Below are 26,623 nucleotides of genomic sequence, written 5' to 3'. Positions count from 1 at the left end.
CTGAAATTCTTTGGGTTATTTCTCACCATTTAATTAGCTTTTTAGAGAAAGATTAAATAAAATATACAAAGCAATATGAAAAGAATATAGGCTTTGTACAACTCTGTGTGTTTTATTAAAATGTATGTTGTAATATGGCTTATTATAAGACTTTTTTTGTCATTTTGGACTACTCATCCTCCTCCTCCTCTTTGGATACTGCTCTTTGAAGTATCTCAGCTAACAGGTGGCTGTATATTTTTAAACCTAAAATTTTGTTACTTATGTTTTTGCATAAGTTGATGCAACATAAAAAGTCTTTTTATAACAAAAATGTGTAAGCACAAAGCATTTCTAATATATACTCCTGAATAATTAACATCATATGGTTTTGGGTACAAGAACAGAAACTGAGTAGCCCATGAGCAAGTTTTTTTTTGAGATGGAGTCTTGCTCTGTCACCAGGGTGGAGTACAGTGGCGTGATCTCGGCTCACTGCAGCCGCCGCTTCCTGGGTTCAAGCGATTCTCCTGCCTCATCTTCCCGAGTAGCTGGGACTACAGGCATGTGCCACCACGTGTGGCTCAGTTTTTGTATTCTAAGTAGAGACAGGGTTTCACTGTGTTAACCAAGATGGTCTCAGTCTCCTGACCTCGTGATCTACCTGCCTCAGCCTCCCAAAATCCTGGGATTATAGGTGTGAGCCACCATGCCCGGCCAAGCATGGTTTTTATTAGCACATCTTTTCTGTAGGAAGGTCACAGGGTATACAAAATAAAAGAATTATTCAGCACTTAAACTTGTCCTAGAAGTTTCTCTTTCACTCATTTATTATTCCTTGCCCATTTGCCTGGAATAATATACTGTAGAGCCTTGAAGCTACTGAGGAATGCTTGAAGTGAGCATTCTTGACCTGGAAAATCGTTGGTTTTTTCCCTCATGATCTGCGTTACCATGTGAAATACAAAGTGTTCTTCCTCAACTGGCCAAGTCTTATTACTCTTTGAATTTTCTTGTAAAAAACTTGCTATGAATAAAACAGTTTGAAATTTAAACAAAGGAAGACAAAAAATCTCTATGTCTTTAGAAATTATTCATTGCTTAGTATACTTGATGTTCTATATAATAAACATAATCTTAAAATATAAAACTTTAGTATCAGTTCCCTTTGATATTTTTCATACTTTTATAATTTCACCTGGGCATCTAATGATCTCTTAAATCATCTTAAGATAGTCATGAATTGTTTCAATTAATTAATTTTAACCCATAAAACTCTTTATAACTATGTTGGTCTGTTAAAAAATAGTCTGGTAGTTTAAAACACACTGTGTTAAAGGATAGTAGACTATAACAGTCATGATTAGTTATCTATATTGTGTAATGCTTTATAGTTTGCAGACTGCTTTGTTAACATTCGTTCGTTTTCTATTCATATAGGCTTTCTATAACTGAATTGGCTTTCCTTTTGGGTGAAAGAATTTGTGGGTATATGAACTTGGATTTAACTGGCCTAGACTAGCCATTTTGTAAGTTTCAAGGGATGAAATTGCCATATGCTTTTCACATCCATTCTTCCATGTAGTTTTCATCTTTAATAATGGCCGAATTTCCTTGCAAATCTAAGGTGTTTTTTTGTTGTTGTTGTTGTTGTTTTTTTTTTTTTTTTTTTTTGAGACAGGGTCTGGCTCTGTTACCCAGACTGGAGAGCAGTGGCACAATCACGGCTCACTGCAGCCTCTGCTTTCCGGGCTCAAATGATCCTCAATCCTCCCACTTCAGTCTCCCAAGTAATTGGGACCACAGGCACATTCCACCACACTTGGCTAATTTTTTTTTTTTTTTTTTTTAGGAGACAAGGTCTCGCTATGTTGCCCAGACTGGTCTCAAACTCCTGGGCTCAAGTGATCCTCCAGCTTTGGCCTCCCAAAGTGTTGCAATTGCAGGCATATGCCACTGTACCCAGTATTAATTTTAATTTAATTTTGTAGATATTTATATTAGAAACCTATATTATTTAAGGCACAGTATCACTTACTGGTGATCACAGCGAGACATAAGATGCAGCTTTTGCCCTTTAGTTATATTCTACCAGGTCAGGGAAAACATTACAATACTATAACCCAGCCAACGTTTTTGGCACCAGGGACCAGTTTCGTGGAAGACAGTTTTTCCACGGATGGGACGGGGGCGAAGGGAGGATGGCTTCAGGATAAAACTGTTCCACCTCAGATTATCAGGCATTAAATTCTCATAAGGCGCATGCAACCTAGATTCCTTGTGTGCACAGTTCACTTTAGGGTTCACACTCCTATGAGAATCTAATGCTGCTGCTGTTCTGACAGGAGATGGATATGCTTGCTCGCCCGCCTGCCACTCGCCTCCTGCTGTGCAGCCTGGTTCCTAACAGGCCACAGACTGGTACTTATGCTCAGCCCAGAGATTGGGCACTTCGCTGTAACCATAAACCAAGGAGAATGTGACAAGTGCTAGAGTGGAAATACAAGATACTATGAAAGCACAGATGAGTAAGGTTAATTTCAGCTGAGTAGGTAGGTAAATCTTTGTAGGTGTGACCTATGAACTAGAACATGAAGAATGATTAGGATTTTGTTCGTTGAGGATACAGGAAAATGTTTCAGAAGAGGGAAATTGTGAGCAGAACTTTGAGGAAGGAAAGCATATGTTTGAAGGAGGTAGTTTGATTTCTTAGAATTGTAAAGTACATAAAAAATTGCCAGGATAGGTTTTGAATTCTAATATTTTGAGTGATGGCTTCACTGTGGAGTGCTTTAGCTAATATGTTGAAAGAGTTTAAATCTATATTACAGATATTGGGAAACCTTCAGAGATTTTAAAGCACAGGAATTATAAAAGATTTGGGGGATCATTTTCAATGAGCAATTGTTTTTAATATTTTAAAGTCATAGCCTCTTTTGAGAGTCTTATGAGTACTATGGACCTCGTTCCCATTAAGAGACACGTGTACTGCTAGACACAAAAATTTGATATGCTCTCAGGAGGTTATGGAATTTCTCTTCCTTCATCTATAGATACGAGGTTCCAAGGATACTTGGCAAGTTTTCGTTCTGGCATAGTGTACTAGAGTGGAGGTCTTTTCTCATATCTGCTAGCCGAAAGTCTGATGTTGGAGCAGGGGTGAAATACTATGCCAGTGGAGAAAACTGAACACAGACCTTTGAACAGGACTGTACTTGACTATGATAATGAAAAAAAGACAAGAGCATCTGAAAACAGTGGTAGTAATTAAGCTGCCTGCCAGTAGGCTGCAGTTTGTAAATCTAGTCTCTGTATTGAGCCCTGGACTTTTAAGTTTAAAGGGCATGGCGTGGCTTGACCATCTGAGAGAGAAGGGAATAGGGAACATTTATACGATTTTTTTTTGGTGGGGGTGGAAGAGGGGAGTAAATGAAATGCCATCATGTGTGTGGTATGACTGTCATTCATTTAGCATTTGGCGTCCAACTACTAATTGCCATTAGCATCCTTCCCCTCTGTTCTCTCTTACAAGTCATTGTGACAATTTCAAAATGCCCCTCTGCACATTTTCAAATACCTATAGAAGTAGATGGTATTTTCTGGTTGAGAGAGCTTATTTAGAGGAAGTTCTAAATCCAGACCTTTGTGACACAATTCTTCATGTTACACATCAGTGTGTCACAGCAGTCACTGGGACTTATGGATTAGGAAGAGAGCCTCACTTACATCTAATACATACATGAGACTTTCTTCTCACTTTAAAGGTCTTGAATGAAACACAAGTTCAAAAGCCTCCCTTTGTAATCAGATGCTTTGCAATACCAGGAAATTAATTTCTGAGTCCTAATGTTGAAATTAAAACCCATTTCTTCTCTTTCTAACCACAGTGGCCTTGGAGAATGGTGTATCATATTGTGCCAGTGTTCCCTAAACTCTGTGTGGTTTTATTTGGTTGTTACTCGGAAAACTATCTCTTGCTTTCGATAGTACGCTAGTTAAGTATGCATTTCTTTTTATTTCAGAAGAAATATACTTTTTTCTAAACTTCTCAATTTCTGAGGTATTGATGTTAGTATTTTGGAGCTAGATTGAATATAAAAATTGTACAGCTGTTAGTAACTGCTTCGGTATGTTGGTTTTGCCAGATGTGTTCACAGTCTTTATGATACTGAAAATAAATGTGGAGGTTTCTACTATTATTTTTTTTTTTTTTTTTTGAGGTGGAGTCTTGCTCAGTCACCCAGGCTGGAGTAGTGGCACGATCTCAGCTCACTGCAAGCTCCGCCTCCCGGGTTCACACCATTCTCCTGCTTCAGCCTCCCTAGTAGCTGGGACTGCGGGCACCCGGCACCACGCTCAGCAATTTTTTTTTGTATTTTTAGTAGAGACGGGGTTTCACCATGTTAGCTAGGATGGTCTTGATCTGCTGACCTTGTGATCCACCCGCCTCGGCCTCCCAAAGTGCTGGGATTACAGACGTGAGCCACAACGCCCGGCCTATTCATTTTTTACTTTTTAAAAAAGTCTGTCGGATTCTTTCTCTGCTCAAGATTTACAATAGACCATTAGGAATGGTATGACATAGTTTCTGCTAAGGTGTGTAGTGTAGGTGATTTTTAATCTATTTGCCTCAAAAGAAGTATATCAAGGACTGTGCTAAGCATTTAACACATGGATTCTCATTTAATCTTTATGGTTGTCCTATGAAATTATTATTGTTACCGTTTTACAAATCAGATAACTGAGGCTGAAAAAGGTTAAGTAACTTGCCATATAGTTGTCCTATTAAATTATTGTTGTCGTCATTTTAAAAACAAGGAAACAGGCTGAAAAAGGTTTAGTAACTTGCTGAAAGCTACGTGGCCAGAAATGGAGAAGCTAGAATTTTAACCAATCTGTTTGACTTGAAAATTTGTTTCTCCCTTCTCTTTATTTTTAAGCTTATTGAAATTACATGAGATTGTAACTTTGTGATCCTGTGAAATATAAAATATTTGGAAAAATATTATAATTTGTTGGATTCTTATCTCCTTAGTGACTTCTCAGTCACTATGTGCTTTGTGATTTTGTGTGATCTACCATTTACCACTAAGTTTCTCCCAGATAGGAATTTTGAAACATGATATAATTAAATAAATAAATCACCTACCCTGTGGTTTATTTTTGGTAGTCACACTTTTATCTAACAAATATTTGTGGAGTGCTATATGTCAGGCCCTGTGTTATGCTATGACAGTGATTTTTAAAATCTGGTGGTAAGGAAAGAAAGAACTTTGAATGTCAGGAGGCATCTTTTATCTTCTTTGCCCTCTTAAGACTTAAGTCTAAAGTCTGTTAAGATTCTGCGTGAGATTTTGTATGAAAGATGTGACTCATACTACTTTTTTAAAAATATGTAAAACATTACTTTAGAGAAACCTTGAAGATATAGAAGATGAGGCCCTACTTAAGTCTTGGTGGAAAAGGGAATACATGTAACTAGATACTTAAAATGTAGGACCCTCTGAACATTTTCAAGTGATGGTTTGGAGGTCTTGAAGACTTCATCTCCATATTTTCAAACATTATAGTGGCCTGTAATCTGAGAAATTTGTTTTGCATATCCCCATGGTAGAAGTCAACTTTCATTAAAGCATTATTTTTCACATAATAAATAATTTTTGCACTAACAGAAACCACTTGGTGAAATAGTAGGTAATGGAATTTCTAATAAGTAAGAATGATTTTTTCTTGTTTCCTCATCAAGCATATTCTGCATTCATTCATATGTAAGGAATTCCGGTTAACTTATCCAAATTTTGATTTCCATTTCTGGCAATATGGCTCCTGAATGTGTGGAGAAACCATTTCCCATGTAAAATACTTAAATGCTGGATAACATATAAAAACATCTTGGCTGGGCGTGGTGGCTCACACCTGTAATCCCAGCATGTTGGGAGGCTGAGGTGGGCAGATCATGAGGTCAGGAGTTTGAAACCAGCCTTGCTGACATGGTGAAACCCTGTCTCTACTAAAAATACAAAAATTAGCTGGGCATGGTGGCATGCGCCTATCGTCCCCAGCTACTCGGGAGGCTGAGGCAGAAGAATCACTTGAACCTGGGAGGCATAGGTTGCAGTGAGCCGAGAGCATGCCACTGCACTCCAGCCTGGGCGACAGAGTGAGACTCCGTCTCAAAACAAAAAAACTTTTTAAAAGTATACTTGGACTTGCCTATAAGGAAAATAATCAGAAGCCAGAAATGGTGAGTGATGGTGATTACATAGAGATCTATGGAGCTGACATTTACCCTGAAGAAACCTACCTATTCCTAGTCACGTAAGGTCTGGCTGTTGACGTGTCATCCATGTTGAGAACAGGGTATACATTTCAAGCAAGACCTTAATAGGATGGGAATCAGATCAAAAACATTGATGACAAACTTATGCAATAACTGGAGATTTGATGACCTGGGCTTGGTTTTACATACAATTAGAGGTAAAGGTCTTCTACCAGAGAGAATTCCTAGTCCTCCATCTTCTGTCTTGCAGATTTGGGGCTGGAATTCACTGTATGACCCATGCCAAAAATGTATTTTAGAATAAGACACCCCTGTTTGTAATGGAATGTAAAGAAATTTGTAAAATTTCTTCTGTAGAGAAATTTTACACAAACCTCAATTTTTGCAGAAAAAAGTTCCATGATCACTAGTTTATAATCAGAAATCACTAAACATATTGAGAAATCAATCTTAAAAAATGAACTTGAGAATCAGACCCTTTAAGATTAATGTATGAATTATCACAATTTCCACATAACTCTATAGTTACAGAAAAGAGAATGGTCTTAGATATCAGATTCCAAATAATTAAATTTCTGAAAGTGAAAAACAGTAGATTAAATACTTAGTGGCTGGGCACAGTGGCTCACACCTGTAATCCCAGCACTTTGGGAGGCCAAGACGGGCCAATCACGAGGTCAAGAGATTGAGATCATCCTGGCCAACATGGTGAAACCCTGTCTCTACTAAAAATGGAAAAATTGGTGGTAGTGCACACCCGTAGTCCTAGCTACTCGGGAGGCTAAGGCAGGAGAATTGCTTGAACCGGGGAGGTAGAGGTTGTGGTGAGCTGAGATCGCACCCCTGCACTCCAGCCTGGGGACAGAGTGAGACTCTGTCTCAAAACAAACAAACAAAAACTCAGCAGATGAGATAAAAGATAGATGTAGTTGATATGTAAGGATGAGTGATCTGCAATATCTAAGGAAATTAGTGCAGAGAGGTAGAAGGGGATTGTGAAAGAGATGCTAGCAGACATGGAAGATAACTTTTTTTACCGTTGAATTTTCAGAGTTCACTGATACTAGTCTTCTGTTGAATGTGTGTTTTGCAAACATTTTCTTACATTCTATAACTTCTTTCATTCCTGTAACAAGCTCTTTTGCAGAGCAAAAGTTTTTGATGATGTCCAGTTTATTAATTTTTCCTTTTATGGAGTGTACTTTTTTTTTGAGAGTCTCACTGTGTTGCACAGGTTGGAATGCAGTGCTGTGATCTTGGCTCACTTCAGCCTTCACCTCCTGGGTTCAAGCGATCTTCCCACATCAGCCTCCCTAGTATCCACACATGTGCTATCATACCTGGCTAATTTTTCTATTTTTTAGTAGTGACAGCGTTTCACCATGTTGGCCAGACTGGTCTGGAACTCCTGACCTTAAGTGATCTGCCCGCCTGAGTCTCCAGAAATGTTGGGATTACAGACATGAGCCCCTGGCTCAGTTTTGATGTACTTTTGATTGTACTTTTGATGTCAAGTCTAAGAATTATTTGCCTAGCCTTATATCCTGAGAATTTTCTCATATATTTTTCTAGAAGGCTTGCATTATTAAATTTTACATTTAAGTCAGTGGTGCATTTTGAATTAATTTCTGTAAAAGGTATGTAAATGTTGTACATATTTGTGTACATTTATTTCTGGGTTTTCTTTTCCACTGATGTGTCTTAACCTTCTGCCAGTACCACACAGTCTGGATTACTGTGACTAAATAGTAAGTCTTGAAATCAGACAGACTGATGGCATCCTTTTTCAAAATTGTTTTAGTTATTCTAGTGTATTTGCTTTTCCATATAAATTTTAGAATAATCTTCTCTGTATAAAAATATCTTGCTGAGATTTTGGTTAAACAGCATATAAATTTGGGGAGAATTGACATTTTTACTATTTTGAGTCTTTGAATACTCTAATATTCCTGATATTGGTAATTTTTGTCTTCTCTCTTTTTTTTGTCAGTCTTGCTTTGAATACTGGAAGATAGATAATGTCTCTTCATTTTTTTAGGTATTTGATTATTTTAATCAGTTTTGTGTAGTTTTCAGAATATAAGTCCTGTACATCTTTTGTTAGAATTATACCTAAGTATTTTATTTTTATTTCAACCTGTTGTAAATGGTATTTTACATTTTAGTGTCCACATATTCATTACTAATATATAGAAATACAATTGATTTTTGTATGTTATCTTGTATCCTGTGACCTTGCTGAACTCACCTATTAATTCTAAGATGTTTTATGTACAGACCTTGGATTTTCTACATAGTCATGTCTTCTGGAAATAGGGACAGTTTCTCTTTTCTGATCTATATATCTTTTCTTTTTTTTTTAATTATTATACTTGAAGTTCTAGGGTACATGTGCACAACGTGCAGGTTTGTTACATATGTATACATGTGCCATGTTGGTTGCTGCACCCGTTAACTTGTCATTTACATTAGGTATATCTCCTAATGCTATCCCTCCCCGCTCCCCCCACCCCACGACATGCCCTGGTGTGTGATGTTCCTCACTGTGTCCAAGTGTTCTCATTGTTCAATTCCCACCTATGAGCGAGAAAATGCAGTGTTTGGTTTTCTGTCCTTGTGATAGTTTGCTCAGAATAATGGCTTCTAGCTTCATCCATGTCCCTACAAAGGACATGAACTCATCCTTTTTTATAACTGCATAGTGTTCCATGGTGTATATGTGCCACTTTTCTTAATGCAGTCTATCATTGATGGACATTTGTATATTTTGTGTGTATACAAAGACTTGGTTGGTTCCAAATCTTTGCTATTGTGAATAGTGCCGCAGTAAACTTATGTGTGCGTGTGTCTTTTTAGCAGCATGATTTATAATCCTTTGGGTATATGCCCAGTAATGGGATGGCTGGATCAAATGGTATTTCTAGTTCTAGATCCTTGAGGGATCGCCACACTGTCTTCCACAATGGTTGAACTAGTTTACAGTCCCACTGACAGTGTAAAAGCATTCCTGTTTCTCGACATCCTCTCCTATCTCTTTTTTTTTTTTTTTTTGACTTATTGCATGAGCTAGAACTTCTACCACTATGTCAATAAGAGTGGTAAGAATATGCATCTTTTCCTTGTTCCCCATCTTAGAGAGAAAACGTTGGCTTTCACTGTGATGTTACCTGTAAGTTACTTATTTATGCTCTACCAAGTTGAGGACACTCCCCTCTTTTTTTTTTTTTTCCTGAGAGTTTGATCATGAATGAATGTTAAATTTTTAAAGTGCTTTCTCTGTATTAAATGATAAAATTATGGGGCTTTTTTTGTGTTTGCCTGGTTTTGGTATCAAGGTAATACTGGCTTTATTAAATAAAGTTTTCTTTATCTTTTAATTTTTCTTTTTAAAAATATTTTAAATTTTCTTAATCTTTTATGTTTTGAAAGAGATTATGTGGAATAAGTCTTTAAAGGTTTGGTAAAATTCTGTAGTGAAACCATCTGCTCCTGGAGTTTCTGTTTTGAAAATTTTTAAATGTTGAATTCAATTTCTTTAATAATAACAGGGCTACTCAGATTATCTACTGTATGTTGTATGTGTTGTGGTAGTTTCTGTTTTTCAGGGAACTTATTGGTCCATTTCATCCAAGTTTTCATGTGGAAAAATCTTTGTATGTGTAAAATTTTTATATCTATATAAAAATCTATATGAAATCTATATATAAAATATCTACATAGATACAGATTATAGATATATAGGTCTATAGATATAAAATATATAGATTAGATATAGATTATATAAAATTGTATAGATATAGATTTTATCTGTATAAAAATCTTTATATGTGTAGAAAAATTTATGTGTGTAGAGTTGTTCATTGTGATCCCTTCCTATCATGCATTTTATATGTTCAATGTGTATCCCTTACTATGCTTTTGATAGCTGTGGGTCTGTAATGATACCCCATTTCATTCCTGATATGGGTAATTTTTGTCTTCTCTCTTTTTTTGTCAGTCTTGTTAGAGAATTGTCAATTTTATTGATCTTTTCAATGTGCTTTGTTGCATTGATTTTTCTGTTTTCAATTTCAGCAATTTCTGCTCTTATTTACTTTGTCCTGCTTGCTTTATGTTTATTTTGCCTTTCTTTTTCTGAATTCTAGAGGTACAAGCTTAGATTGTTGATTAAGGCTTTTTCTTTTTTCTAATGTGTGTATTTAGCACTATAAATTTCCCTCTCAGTACTGCTTTATTTGTGTGTCAACATTTTGATATGTTGTATTTTCATTTAGTTTAATGTATTTTTTGTTTTCCCTTGAGACTTAGCTTTCCCATGGATTATTTAGGTGTTTGCTGTTTAGTTTCCAAGTGTTTGGAGATTTTGCCTTTAACTTTCTGTTGTTGATTTCTAGTTTGATTCCATTGTTGTCAGAGAATACATTCTTTTTTGTTTCAGTTATGTTTACTCTATTGAGGGGTTTATATCTCCAGATTGGTCTATCTTGTTTGATGTTTTGTGGGCACTTGAAAATAATGTGTATTCTGTTGTGTTTGAATGGAGTAGTCTGCTAAGGTCAACTAGATCCTGTTGGTTGATGATGATGTTAAGTTCTATGTGTTTGTTGAATTCTATCTAGTGTTTCTATCAATTGCTGAAAAAAGGGTGGCGAAATATCCAACTAGAATTATGAATTTATTTCTCTTTTCAGTGCTACTTCACACGTTTAGTTTTTACTTCACAGATTTTGCAGCTCTATTGTTTAATGTATATAGGATTGCTTAGAATAGTTTAGGATTGTTATGTCTTCCTGATGGAATGACCCTTTTGTTATAATATAATTATCCCCTGTATTCTGATCATTTTCTTTACTCTGAAGTTGCTCTAAGTCTATTTTAATATCATCTAATGCAGAAAGCCACTTCCTGCTTTCATTTAATATTTCTGTGAGATATTATTTTCCATTGTTTCACTTTCAATCTGCCTATACTATTTGAAGTTAAAGTTTCTTCTAGACAGCATATGTTTGGTTCATGCTTTTTTAAATCCATTATTGGTGTAGACTACTTACTGTCATGTAATTATGGATATATTAGGGCTTAAGTCTACCTTGTATTTTACAGTTCAAAATTTTCCATTTGGTTCTTTTTTTATATCTTATATTTCTTTGTCCTTGGACTCTTTTTGCTGAGACTTTATATTTTTTCATTTTTCTATTATGTTTTTAATTACTTGTTGAAGCATTTGTATGATAGCTGCTTTAAAATGTGTCAGATAATTCTCAACATCTCTGTCATTTTGGTGTTTGCGAGTATTGATTGTGTTTTTGCATTCCATTTGAGATCTTGATTTGACAAGTGATTTTTTAACTTGAAACCTGGATATTTTGGGTAGTATAAAACTCTGCGTCTCTGGATCATATTTAAATCTTCAGTTTTAGCTAGCTTGCTCTAATGCTATTCTGGCAAGAGAAATAGAGCTGCTACCTTATTACTGCCAGATACAGGTAGAAACTGAATTTTCTATTCTGCATCCATTGACATCTAAGGAAGGATATCCCTTGTGACTGCTGGGCAAGGATGAGAGTTCTGGGTTCCCACTACACTTTTACTGATGCTTTCTTGTCTGAAAGGGATAGGAGTGCCTTATTACTACTGGGTGATGGTGAAAGCCCTGACTCTTCACTAGGCCTCCTCTATATCAACCTAGGGCAGAAGAGGATTGGCTGCTTGTTACTACCTGACGAGAGCAGGAGTTCATGTTACGTGTGTGGTTTCGGTTTCCACCAGCATTGTAGGAGTTGAGAGAGAGGCTTTATTATATCCTAGTAAGGGTGGACATTTTAGGTCTCCATTCAGTCTTTGCTGGCATTGGTGGGAGTTGGGCCATAGCTTTTTCAGTGATTTTTAACTGGAGTAGGGTGTTTATTTTCTAAGAGTTTTCTGTTTTGTGAGGCTACTCCTTTCTTCGTCTTTTGGCTAGAGAAAAGGCAGGGTTTTGTTGGGGCTTTTTGTCTGCCCCCATTGTTGTTTCTGGTTACTAGCTTCTTCAGCTCCAAGTTTGGAATATATTAGGCAAAAAGAAACCCAGAGAACTCACCACCATGTAGTTCCTCAGGTTTCCACCTTTCAGGGTCTTGTGTTTATTTTCTATATAATGTTCAGGCATTTTAGTTGTACCTAGAAGAGAGTGAGTGTGAAAAGTTCATTGACTGCATCCCACTCAAGTTTAGTGCCTCTTTTATCTGCACCACTTTAGAATCAAACTCTTTGAAAGTATTCATCTATACTTATTTTCTCCAGTTCCACTCTTCATTCTCTCTTAAACCTATTCCAGTAAAATTTGTGTCCCTATCACTCCTTCAAAACAATTCCTGTCAAGGTGTCATTTACAAGTAAATACTAAAAGCAAAAATATACATGTATATTTGAACTGTAGGATATTTATTTTTTTAAATTTTTAGGTTTGGGGGTACATGTGAAGGTTTGTTACATAGGTAAAGTAGTGTCACAGGGTTGACTGTGCAGATTATTTCATTACCAGGTATTAAGCCTATTACTCAACAGTTATCTTTTATGCTCTTCTCTCTTCTCCCACCCTCCACCTTCAAGTATACCCCAGTGTCTGCTGTTTCCTTCTTTGTGTTCATAAGTTCACATCATTTAGCTCCCACTTATAAGTGAGAACATGTTATATTTGGTTTGCAGCATTAGCTTGCTAAGGATAATAGCCTCTAGCACCATCCATGTTCCCGCAAAAGATGTGATCATGTTTTTGTTTTTGTTTTTTTTAATGGCTGCATAGTATTCCACAGCGTACATGTATCATGGTGTATACGTATTTTCTTTGTCCAGTCCATCACTGATGAGTATTTAGGTTGATTCCATGTCTTTGCTATTGTGAGTAGTACTGCAATGAACATTCATCTGCATATCTTTATGGTAGAATGATTTATATTCCTCTGGGTATATATCCAGTAATGGGATTTCTCGATCAAATGATAGTTCTACAAACAATACTTATCAAAACTTGTGGTTGCAGCTAAAGTTATATTAAGAGGGAAATCTATAGCCTTAAATACTATATTAAATGAATTAATTCTGGCAAGAAAAACAACAAAAAAGCAATGAAGATAATGTTAATGCAAATTAGAAAATGTTATAAATTTTAATCATGTTAAAATAAACTTATATGTAAAATAATCTAGTTATCAGAAAAGTATGGGACCAAAACATTCAAAAAGAAATAGAAAATCTGAATGGCCCTATGACCATTAAAAATGCCGGGTGTGGTGGCAGCGCCTGTAGTCCCAGCTACTCGGGAGGCTGAGGCAGGAGAATGGCAGGAACCCGGGAGGCGGAGCTTGCAGTGAGCCGAGGTCATGCCACTGCACTCCAGCCTGGGTCACAGAGCCAGACTCCATCTCAAAAAAAAAAAAAAAACTGTTGGTTTATTAGTTAAAAGTCTTCCTTCCCTCAGTACTCACCTGAGTTTGGACAGATGATAGATAATTCCAGGGTTACATAAGCTTTTTCAAAAAACAGGGGGAAAAAGTAGCAATTCTCTTTTCATTTTCTGAGTCTTATGTACTACAATCTTGTTAACAAAACTAGCAAAGAGAGTAAGAATGAAATTTACAAGCTAGTCTCACTTAGGAAGATAGCAAAACAATCCCAAAATCTAGCAATGTATAAAACAGGTAACATGACCAAATTTGACTTATTCTAGAAATGCAAGGTTTAATTAATATTAGAAAATTGTCCAAAATATTTACACATTAATGAAATTATGTTACTACACATCATAGGCCTTTGTGTTATTGATTTAGTGTAGTCTTAGTTAAATCCGAGAATGCCAGGTGTCTGGAGAGCTTGTTGAATAACTAAAATTCAGTTTTGAGTGGAATACTGTGGACCACAGTAGATGGCACAATTAATTTGATTAAAGGGAGTCAGATGGTCTCTCAGAGGTGGCAAAATGTGAGTTAAGTCTTGATGAATAATATTTTTATCAGCATGTTTGAAATTTCAAGTAGAAATAATGGGTGCTGAAGCATGGCTGTGGCATTTGGGAATGGTAAGTGATATAATTAGATCATGGTAAGGTTATCAGGAAGTGGCGGGAGATGAAACTAGAGATTCATGACGAATTGTGAAAGGCCTTGACTGCCTTGCTTCTTGCTAAACAGTGGAATTTATCAACCCACTGAGAGAAAGCCAGTTAAGATTTTTGAGCCTTCCATATATTTAGCTGCTTATATTTAATGTCTTGTCTTTAAAAATAACACGTATGATTTGTTATTTGCATGCTTTTGCATATATAACTTATTTGAAGTTAAGTGCGTCTACTGATTAACTTTTTGTTCACAAAAATATAGGGATCTGGATTTCTGACTGGACCACTTAATATAATGTATTACTTTCTGCTGTGTTATGTCCTAAACTTTTAAAACCACTCATGACTAACGTCTTTCACCAAACTGTTACCTAAGAACTTTCTAAAGAAGTATGTGACAAAGGCATGTTTCATTTCGTTTGCTCTGCCATTTTTAGCTGTATATGTGATAAAACATGTTTTAATACATCTCTTTTTAACTTTGATTTTATTGGAATTTTTGAATGAGTTGTTTGTTTGTTTTTAAGAAAAGTAATTGGAGTGAACTTTCTTTGATTCCCAGGTTTTCTTTTTTCCCCTTTTTTCTTTTTTTATTGCATTGGTAGATGCAAGGCAAGAAATTTATTATCTAAATTTGTGACTCAGAATTTTAAAACTAAATTAACTTCACAAATGCACTCACTTTTTTCTTAATGGATTCCTTCTTACCCCCAATGATACTTTTATTTGATTTTCTTGATTATGTAATTTGTTTGCTGTTTCTTTTATTTAAGGTGTGACTGCACAGAAAAGTTACAAAACAAATTTGACTTTTTGCGCTCACAGTTGAATGATATTTCATCATTTAAGAATATCTACAGATATGCCTTTGATTTTGCAAGGGTAGGTGCCATTTTCTTGTTTTGTTGTTTTAATCGCTTTTCATCTTGAGACCACACTTAGGAAAACTTTTTCACTTGTATTTTAGGATAAAGATCAGAGAAGCCTTGATATTGATACTGCTAAATCTATGTTAGCTCTTCTGCTTGGGAGGACATGGCCACTATTTTCAGTATTTTACCAGTACCTGGAGGTATGCATTTTTTTTTGAATTTTGAAAATATTATTTTAAAACTTAATCTGAAAGTTATACTTTTAATTGAGGAACAAGTAGATTTTTAATAGTATGCTTTAAAAAAACTCCTTGAGTAGAGGAAAAATTCTAAAATACGTACATAACAGTTATTTTTAGATGTTCATGTTTATTAATATATTTTGTACCTAAGATACTTTCAATCCTGCCCCCCTCCCTGCCCCAATAAAAGAAACCTCCAAGAAATATACTGTAGCACAGACATTTGTCATGCCAAGTTAGTTTCTTGGGGTTTTCGTAAGAGAGAATTAATGCTAGCACGCAAATCTTAAGCTTCTAAATCTGATTTTCTTCTTTTGTTACACAGGGTCTTAAGCTGAAATGTACATAAGATAACCAATTTAGTAATACAACTTTCCTTTTCTACTTAGGCTCAATCTAAAGAAACAGAATAAAGCTATTCATATTTTATGTCCACAAATATGAGAATGACTATAATAGTATACTTAAATCTGCTGGTTACTAAAAAGATGTAAGCTGAAATGATGAAGTGTTCTTTTAGAAGGTTTATCATAGCACCTGCTATAGGCAGTGATTCTAAGAAGATGCTATTCTTTTTTTCCATTGCTTTCTTTGTCTAGTTTTTTTTTTTAATCTGTTTTGGTGTCTTTGTAATTTTAGGGTTATTGGTATAGTTCTCACCATATCTTGAATACAGATGCTTTTTCCTTTGGAAATAATTTCTCATAAAGCACATTGCTTATAGCAACTTCCCTTTTCCCAGAGTAGTAAAAGTTGTGATACAAGACAGTGATATCGGCCAGGCGTGGGGGCTCAAACCTGTAATCCCAGCACTTGGGGAGGCCAAGGTGGGCAGCTCACTTGAGGCCAGGAGTTGGAGACCAGCCTGGCCAACATGGTGAAAACCCCATCTCTACTGAAAATACAAAGAAAATTAGCTAGATGTGCTGGTGTGCACCTGGCTACTCGGGAGGCTGAGGCACGAGAATTGCTTGAACCAGGGAGGTGGAGGTTGCAGTGAGCCGAGATTGCACCACTGTACTCCAGCCTGGGTGACAGAGCGAGACTCTGTCTCAGAAAAAAAAAAAAAAGAGAGCGAGAGAATGATATGAAAAGGTCTTACATGAATGAGTTTTATGCATGATTCAGTCTTTAAGTCCTATAAATTCTTTTTGATGGATGGTATCTATTTTCTTTCTATAGTAATTTTGGGCAAAAATAAATTTAACTGAATGTAAAAATATTCAGCTCTGTGGGGAGCTGAGAAGAACTAAATATTTTCAGACACTTGTTGTGCAGGTTGTTTGGCATACATTTTTTAAAATCTTTATAACATCATTTTGAATTAAATTCTATCCCCATTTAACAAATGAGGAAGTGGTTTCTATTCTTAAGTAACTTTCCCAAAATCACTCAATTAAGTGGGAAGGATGGGATTTAAATCGAAGCCTATACTCTTTCAGTTGTTTCCAAAGATGCCAAACTCAAAATGTGGCTAACCAGTAAATCTTAAGCAAAGAAATGATTTAGTAGGAAGCAGCACAAGATAACACACTGCATGTAGGAAATGTTATATATCTTGATCTCATTGGTGGTAATACAAGTATATACATATGTAAAAGTTAGTTTTATCCTTACTGTTAGTACTCAGTGCTCTCATTATTCCTCAAAAATGAAAAAAAAAGTAAAAAATAGGTGATGTTAATATGTAAATGCCCATGAGGAATCTCTTAAAACGCAAATAATTAAAAGAATAATAAATGTTTTCGGAAAAACCAAATGACAAAAAAAGTTATAACTTAGTTTACTAAATTGAGTAAATGATGTTTGCTTAAATATTTAAATCATTTTTTGCAGCAATCGAAGTATCGTGTTATGAACAAAGATCAATGGTACAATGTATTAGAATTCAGCAGAACAGTCCATGCTGATCTTAGTAACTATGATGAAGATGGTGCTTGTAAGTATAACATAACATATTCCTTTGAAAATAAAATTTCCAAAAATATTAAATGAGAGTGTGCATTTATGTAGTATTAGCATAGAGGTTTTAAATTTTGTGATAGTAACTTATTTAATCATGTGGGGGATGTGGGAGAAGTAGAGCGAGAGCTTAGATTCAGCAGTATTATATAAAATCTATGCTGGTAAGTGAAATGTGTTCAGTTCCTCAGTAACCAAACATTTTAGCTAAATTTAAATTATAACTTTTGCATCCGAAAGCTAAAATTCAGCTTTGTTTCTGTCTTTCCCGGCATTTGCCTATGGAAGAAAATTACAGTCATGATTTTTAAAATATAAAAGCAAAACAATCAGCCACAATAGAAAAAGCTTTAAAGAGTTGTTGTAATATTATGCTACCCATTAACAATATGGCAAATAATGTCAGTATAACTTCTCTCTGAAAACTGTAAATTGATTGTGAGTAAACTGATAGTGAAATAGTTATAATTTTTTAATCCCTCAAGTTAAAGTATCTGTCCATACTCCTCCATGGAAAGGCTAGAATGCCATAAAACAGGATTTTGAAATAATGATAAATTAATTAGATAAACCAAGTTAATTCTGTAGAATATAAATTATTTTCAGTTCCCACCACCATTTTGGTTGGTTGCATGTGTTTTCAGTGTTCAGAAGGGTTACAAGGAAAGGTACATTCCTATAAACTTAAACTGAAATTTACACTTTTTTTCTGTGACACTGAAAAAATAAAATAACAGAAGAAGGGATAACTTTATTTCTTCCCACATATATTTTGTCCTCTCTCTACAAGATGGTATAAAATTTAGTATTATTTTAAAGAAATAATACCTAGCAGCAGTAACCTGGCAGCCCAAAGGCTGTATATGGCCTGTAGATGTGTATATTTATATATTTTGTATCAACATTTAAAACTAGGAGATTTTGTGTTAAAATACAACTTTTAGATTTGTTTGAAAAATTTAAAAAGTTTGACAAAACTGTACCTTTATAGGAGTCAGAGGCTAGAGCCAGGTATTAACTGTGTTGGACTTGCTTTTCAGTTTGACAGTTCATGGTATGCCAACACCTAGGCTGGGCTGTTTTTCAGTTGCCATTTATTATCATACTTGCTCTGCTGTTTTTCTTACAGTAGAGAAACATGTCTGTCAAAAACAATGGAAAAAGACCACCAGAGGAGTATGTGTTTTAAGAAGAATAGAGCAAGCGTATTTCTTTGTGGCAGTGATTTTTCCTACATTTAAACAAAATAAACACTGAGCTCATTTAAACTGCCTACCTGGCTCTGTCAGCAAATGAGTTTGGACCTCTCCTGCATTATAAAAATATCTTTTTTAGAATAGTACTTAGCTCATTAGTCAGATATTCATTAGGCACTTGCTTTGTGTTCAGCTTTGTACTACATCCTGTTACTGGAATAAAGTTAAGTCTCTATTATGGTTGATCCCTCTTAACAAGCTTATACACTTCTTGGGGAGGCAACATAGAAATATTACCTTCAACACTTTTCAGATTGTTTCATAATTACATGCCAGAATGCTATGGACACTTAGAAAAAGGGAGAGATTTGTATTGAGTCAGTTATTGGAGGGTTCATGAAACACCTTGAGAAGGAAGTTGCTGTAGATACCGTTGTTCCTTGTGTATTTAAGGGCAAAAAAGAAAAGGCTAATAAGGAAGCACCATTAAATGGAATAAAGTGACTAGAAGTGGAACACCCAAAGAAGAGAAGGGTCAGTCCTCTGTCATTGCAGAGCTTGTGGGGAGTTTGTTTTGTAATTGGAGAGATGAGTTCACTGAATTCTGACAAAAATTGTTTCTTTTTTTCTAGGGCCTGTTCTTCTTGATGAATTTGTTGAGTGGCAGAAAGTCCGTCAAACATCATAGCAAGAACTATTGTGAAGAAAATGCAAACCTTTTGATTCCCACGTGTATACAAGCTAATGTGATGAGGGGGAAAAAAAATCCAACGGGTGCATTTTCATTCATGTGAAAGACTTCTCATAGTACTTTTTTTTCCTTTTTTTAAAGGAGGTTTTTCTTGTTACATGTGATGGGCATTGAGCCACACCTCTTCTTAGACTGAATATTGAAGTTTTTGTTTTGAGTTATGTTTATAACATTTATTTCAGAACAATAAAGATTCAGATTTGTGACAAAGGCCTTAAAGTGAAGATGTCCCTTGAGTGTCAGAGTGGTATTTATTTTTGTAAATTTGAATTTTTGGATTTTTGAGGTTCCCATTCACCGTGAATTTATATAATTTTCAAGATTTTAAACAGTCTTAATATTTGGCAACGTAGTCTGCTGATGGTATGGCTCATTATAGTCATCTCTGCACAATTTGGAAGACTGTTGGCCTTGACTTCTGGGATAATGATTTGCTGATGCAGCTAATAAACATTTCTAGGTATTGGAAAAATGCTCCTACTTTTAGCTCTGGGTTTCTATAAAAGCTGCCAAGGTCTTATGCAGATGTCTTATCTCAGAGAGTTTAGAATTGGAAAGATCATGTCCAGTTTTGTTTTCTAAAAAACTTGTATTATTAAGTTGTATCATCATTGTTATTGTTGATAGTGGCATATTTATGATATTTTTAACTGTCATTATATAGGGAATTTTGTTTAAAGCACTTCTTTTTTTTTTTTTTTTTTTTTTTTTCCTTAAGAGGACGTTAGCTCTGATACGGATTTAGTTAAGATACACATAGGAAAAGAAGACAATAGAATAAGGAATCATGAGAGAACTCTGGGTGTAATTGTGCACAACTCAGTAGAGCCATTTACATTGGTAGTATTGCAGTATTGCTAATTATCACAATTTTCTGCCTGTTGGTAATAAAGTGACTTGAGGAAAGGGAAGCCTTTCCTAATTCATATAAAAGGCACTTTTGTACTAGCAGCAGGCCTGTTTGTGCATTCCTTTTCAAACCATCCAGTATCCCAGTGATAGGAAAACTTTGTTCATATTCATAGACCAGTCACAACTTCAGTAACGTTTCTAGTGTCATTGTATGAGTAGAGAGAAGTAAGGAGATTATTTTTCCATAATAAGGGAGTGTTTCTGTTAGGATTTAAGGTCAAGATTGATGTTTCAGTGGTGAATTTGTTTAAAGAATGATTTCTCCATATTGATTACCTAAGGGGGGAATGACATTTTAAAGTGTTTTGTTTGCTTTTTAGTTAATGAGCTGGGAAAAAAATGATTGCCACTGTTTTACTTGCCTTCTTAATAAGATTACTTTGTACAGTAATCTTATTAAAACACCAATAATAGTGGGAGACAGTTTTCCTAAATGTCTTATAGAAAAGGATAATACAGAATGCTCCTCTTAAGTATTAGAATCACTGAGGTATGAATTGAGCATACCAGTGGTGTTAGGATTTAATATTATGAATGATGTTTTAATATCAAATTTATTATAAGGAAAGCATTTACATTTGTAGACCTTTGAATTTATAATTTAATTGACTCTTCAAGGTACATCTGAAGAATATATCCATTTTTGTTAAATTCCAAAACATATAAGCAAAATCTTATAAATTGTCACATTTGTAACCTGAGCTAATGGTAATATCAGGTTTTCATGTTCAGTATTTGAGTAAAATAGGGAACACTTAAAGCTTATAGATGAAATGTTTTTTAAAAAGTATATATATGAAAGCACAGGCATCCTTGGTATAGGCAGGGGATTGATACCAGGACCCTTGTGTATACCCAAATCTGTGCATCCTCAAGTCCTGCAGTCATCCCTTTGGAACCTGCCTGTATGAAAAGTCAGCCCTCCCTGTGTGGGTACTGTTGCATCCCGGGAATACTGTATTTTCAATCCAAGTTTGGTTTTAAAAATTCTGCGCATAAGCAGACCCACACAGTTCAAACTCATGCTGTTCAAGGGTCAACAGTATTTACTTTGGTTACTTATCCAAAGATACCTTTAAGACTTTTTGAGTCTAAAAATGAAATTTACTTTCTTTTTTCTTTTTTCACTTAAAGTCAACCATCCGACCCTAGCCATATGGAGTCCAGTACCACTGTGGCCATGCTTGTTTTACTCTGTTGCTCCATCTATTTATCTTATCTTTCTTAAAGTTACAACATTTGCCTGCTTTGAAGGCAAATTTACTCTGCCTGATTCATCAGTCAGGGTGTGCGCTGTGTCCCTTCTTGTCTTTCCTTTGTTAGTTTTGAATAGCTTTTAATTTACTGGGAAATTTATGATCAAAATGTTAAGTGATATAAACAAAGAATACAATATTAAGCACCCTGCAGTATAAAAAAGTCTTAACTGTTGTTAGACTTTTTTTTTGACTAGTTAGCTTTAAGTGCCTTCCCACGAATCCTGTTGTAAAATTTTCAGAACTACTTCCTTTGTACAGGATGAAATACTGTATGGTGCTTTATAACATGGAGTTGAGTTGTTTCTATAAGAATATTATACAAATGTAATACTACTGGAAGAAAGTAGAGCCAGATGTTGATTTGGAAAGTTTGCATCCTCCCCGCCCCCCCCCCACTCCTCGGGGCCAATAATTCTTAATAAGGTGTGATGTGAATACCTCTAGGAAATTGCCAGGGATTCAGGTGACAGTGTGTGATCAAAATGGTGTATTGTGTGCTGGTCTGACTGCATTACCATGTTTGTCTTCTCTTGTCTATGATTTCTTATTTCTTAAATGCTGCTGATAAAATTCTTGATATAATACATTTTTGACAGTAGTAGCATTTTTATGTATAATGTATAGGTTTTGTTGGTTTTTACTCAGAAGCAGTCTAGATTAGTGTTTCTTGAACTGCAATTTGAGAGCCTTCTTTGGGAATGTTAGATTGAGGAGTATTTCTCTTAAATACAAATGCCTTTTCATCTAGCAAACCAAAAATTTATCTTAACATTGAATGCCATCACTCTGGGTCGGGGTGGAAACATTTCACTTTGAAGCATTTCTTCAACAAAATGTGTCCTGTCTGCCAGCTTGCTAATGTGAAATTATGGAAGAATTTATTGAAGTATATGTTCAGTTTGAGGAGTAATTGGTAAGAATGCCAGGTGTTGTTGTTCTGCTCTCTTAAAGAAGTGTACTTAAAACTGTTGTGATAATAATTCATCTCTGATAAAACTTTGTTCTGGGCTTCAGGGCTCCTACAGCTTAATGTTTTAAATGTCTAAGGCATCAAATAAATTGAGGGCATTTTAATAAAAAAAGGACAACTAAATGCCTTTCTTTGTTAAAGCAAAAGGCCAAAAAAAAAAAACACCAAAAGTCTTACTCCTAAGGAATTCTTACCTCTAAGGAGGAATCCTTCCCTCTTGAGGAAATACCACTTTTTGAGTGACATTAGAAATCATCACAAGGAAACATTTCAAAGAAAGGATCATTTTCTTTTCAGGAGAAAGAGGAATAACAATTTCATTAACTCTTCCTCAAAAGGAAAGGCTAGTCTGAATTATTAAGTATTCTGGATTGTATCCTTTTTTTACTATAGTTTTATTACTTTAGGAATAGTTGGTAAGAACCAGGTAAACCTATTGTTTAAGATTTGTTCTTTTTTGTTAATAGACCTGTGGTTAGTGCGGTGGAAGCCCAAAAAGCAGTCTAACTTTTATGATAAACTTAGAGACTGTGGAAAGATGAATTTCTGCCCCAAACCTTGGATAAATGGTCAATAATTTAATTGTAGAGATTTTTCTAGTGAACTTTTACTTCACTGGAGCAAATCTTTAGATCTTTTAAAGCACAGTTTATTTACCTTTTTACAAACAGCAGTCTTAAAACTGATGGATCATACATTTGCTGTGTCCACATTATAATCTTTTACATTCTATTAGTACAAATAGTGTTTCCTTGGCTCCTTTTCCTGACCAGTTGTTATTGGTGTGACCATTTTCTTTTTAGGATTGATGAGACATTTTGCTATGTATGCTATGTCATGTATTAGAACCTTCTATAATATGGCTCATTTTTACATGGTTTCTGATTTACCATGTGTGAAATATTCCTTAAAATACATCAAGTAACACTATAGTGAGGTTAGACTTTAACATAAGTATTGAATCTTGTTTTATAATGCCAATTTTATTGAAGCTTTGTTGTATTTATTTTATGGATCTATGGTCCATAAATGGGAGTTAGTAGCAAACATTTTGTTAAAAATGTCTTAGCTTTCCCCCAAATTATATCATTTTGTAGAAGTTTTATCCTTCTGTGGTTTTTCTGGCTTTCTGAGCTTTAAAGTGTTAATGAATTCATACTTCATGGGTTTGGTTTTAAGTATTAAGATTACAATTGTGGATTTTAAGACGGTAATAAATACTTGAAGTGAATATATATAGACAGCCAGATTTTCCCAAAACTGGGCCGTGTGTGTTTTGTGTAGAATTGAATATTAACCATAATTAACTTTTTTATTTTTATTTTTTTTGGAGACAGGGTCTTACTCTGTCACACCCAGGATGGAGTGTAGTGGTGCAGTCTCGGCTCACTGCAGCCTCCACCTTCCGGGTTCAAGAGATTCTCGTGCCTCACCCTCCCAAGTAGCTGGGATTACAGATGCCTGCCACCGTGCCCAGCTAAGTTTTGTATTTTTTTGTTTGTTTGTTTTAGTAAAGACGGGGTTTTACCGTGTTGGCCAGACTGGTCTCAAACTCCTGCCCTCAAGTCATCCCACCCCCCTCAGGCTCCCAAAGTGCTGGGATTACAGGTGTAAGCCACCATTCCTGGCAAATAATTAACTTTTTCACGTAGAAAATAGATCACAGATAAAAGCTCCTCACGTATTTTGAAGGTCAAAAGAAAATTTGCTGTTGCTAACAATTGCCTTTGAACCATGAAAGAGGATAAACTAACTTTATTTGAGCAACTTGTCATTTGAGACTTTAACTAACTTAACCAAACTTAGCAGAATTGAGTATTGACTTAAATGAAGTTAGTTTATATAGATAATTTACTATTCTGTCATGCAAATAAAATGGCTTAGAGCAAGTTCATACCCAGCGACTTTTATCTGCAAATGTAGAAATCTTACCTTTTTGAAATTTACATTATTCCCTGAAACTATGCATATTGAGAGAGCGTTTATAAAAGTATTATCTGAGAAACCTGAATTTGATTTTCTTTTTGTGACATTCCTGTTAATGTCACTTTTAAACAAGACATTTAACCTATGTCATCTTCAGTTTCTTCTGTAAAATGGTGATGATAATGATACCTACCAATATTGTTATGAAGTTCAAATAGGGCCCTTTCCACAGCACTTAGCTGTTAAATGAATACATCTTGGTACTTGAACAAGTGGTTAGTTATGATAGTTTATTTTTTTCTAACAAATTTATCTTATAAAAAGAAATAGCCAGGATTTCCTGTGTTATCTTGTGATTTTTTATAATCAAAATTATTAATATTCTCCTTAGACTAAATCATTAATTGAACAAACCTCAGGCATCTACTATATGCCAAGAAGTATTCCAGGCCTGAATATATTGTAGGGCACGAAACAAGACAGTTATTTCTGGACCTTATGGGATTTTTATTTTAATTGGTTAGTGAAATAGTTTATCATTTGGTGACAAGGTTATGTGGGGAAAGTAAATTGAGGAAGGGCCCAGAGAGTGTGTGAGGATAGGATTACTGTTAAGTAGACTGTACACTGACATGTGACATTGAGCAGAGACCTGAGGAAGTGAATGGTTGTGCAGTGTGGATATCTGGGAGGAGAGCATTCCAGGCAGAAGGAATATTACATGCTAAGGCCCTTAGCTGGTACAGAGTGTAAAGAAACAGCAAAGAGATCAGTATGACTGTAGTGAACAAGAATAGCATTTTAGGAAGAACTGGAAAATGAACTGAGAGAGATTGGAAGTAATAATCCTGCCTGATTGTAGGTAATTATATAGGGCATTACAGCCCTTTCTCAAGAGTTGGACTTTACTGAGTGAGCTAGCAAGCAGTTAGGATTCGGATCAAAGCAAGGATGGAAGCAGGTAGTAGTAGGAGGATAAAATATGGTAAATCCAGGTGACAAATGGTACAATTTGAGACTAAGAGTAATGGAAATAATAAGTGGTCAGATTCTGAATGTATTTTGGCGGAAGCACAATACGTGGTCAGATTCTGAATGTATTTGGTGGAATGTATTTGGGTGGTGGCACCAAAAGGATATGCTGATAGAATGTATGTGGGGTATAAAAAAAAGAATGATCAAGGTTTTTGGCTTGAAGAATGAAGTGGGCATTAATAAGATGGGGGAAGATTCAGAGGAGCAGGCTTAAAGAGGTAGATTGAGAGTTTACTTTTGGATGTGTTATGGTAGACTTGTCTATCAGATGTCCAAAGGAAAATGTAGAGTGGGCAGTTGGATATTTGAACCTGGAAAAGTAGAGGTCTTGGCTGGAGATAAATATATTTGGAAGTCATCAGTGTGTAATCTTATTTTAAGGCAGGACATGGATGAAACCACTTAGAGAGTAAATGTAGCCAGAGGATAGAACTTAATTGAAGACATCTGATCAATGAAATTCAAGGCCAACTTTTGTGATTTTTCAAATAGAAATAAAATGTTAACATTTTCTACCACACATATACAAACCATTACTTTCTATAGTGTTATAGAAGCACTAAGATTTAAAAAAGCAAGATTGATAATAGTTACCAAATATGTAAGTAAATGGCAAATTAAATTGAGGAGGGAGTGTCACTTCATTTTTGGAATGAAGCTTTTTGTTTTGAAATAATACAGTTTTTTATATTAAGAATAACATCTAGAGTGCTAGTTTCTTTTTCTCATTGTTGGAAATTGCTATTCCAATTCAATTTGACAGTTTTAGCACTAGAGGGCAGGCTTGCTTCTAGATTGTGAAGAGTTCTAAATGAATTAATATAACCAGACAGCGCAGGTTGAACATCCTTAACTCGAAAATCTGAAATTCAAAATGCTCCAAAATCCAAAACTTTTTGAGTGTTGACATGATGCCACAAGTGGAAAATTCCATACCTGACCTCATGTGAGGGGTCACAGTCAAAATGCAGGTGCACAACAGTTTACTCTGTTCCCAAGAGAAAAATAAAATTAGCTTCAGGCTATGTGTAAAAAGTGTATATGAAACATAAATAAATTTCATGTTTAGACTTGGGTCCCATCCGCAAGATGTCTCATTATGAATATGCAAATATTCAAAGATTGAAAAAAAAGTCTAAAACAC

At 35.2% G+C, this 26,623-nt stretch overlaps 1 protein-coding gene across 1 annotated transcript in view; it reads left to right on the top strand.

The window, feature by feature from the left end:
* The window catches only part of DCUN1D5 (DCN1, defective in cullin neddylation 1, domain containing 5), a 30,029-nt gene extending 10,428 nt beyond the window's left edge, over nucleotides 1-19,601 (top strand). Inside the window, exons 5-8 of the mRNA XM_011926638.1 lie at nucleotides 15,128-15,236; nucleotides 15,322-15,426; nucleotides 17,305-17,407; nucleotides 19,259-19,601. Of these exons, the coding sequence (XP_011782028.1) occupies nucleotides 15,128-15,236; nucleotides 15,322-15,426; nucleotides 17,305-17,407; nucleotides 19,259-19,314 (373 nt within the window). The 3' untranslated portion in view covers nucleotides 19,315-19,601. The remainder of the gene's footprint in view (nucleotides 1-15,127; nucleotides 15,237-15,321; nucleotides 15,427-17,304; nucleotides 17,408-19,258) is intronic.
* The last annotated feature ends 7,022 nt before the right edge of the window (nucleotides 19,602-26,623 follow it).

This window comes from Colobus angolensis, unplaced genomic scaffold, assembly GCF_000951035.1.
Source record: "Colobus angolensis palliatus isolate OR3802 unplaced genomic scaffold, Cang.pa_1.0 Scaffold7, whole genome shotgun sequence".
NCBI classification, from domain to species: domain Eukaryota; kingdom Metazoa; phylum Chordata; class Mammalia; order Primates; family Cercopithecidae; genus Colobus; species Colobus angolensis.
Note: the sequence above shows the minus strand (reverse complement) of the source record. Positions and strands in the feature narration are given on the sequence as shown.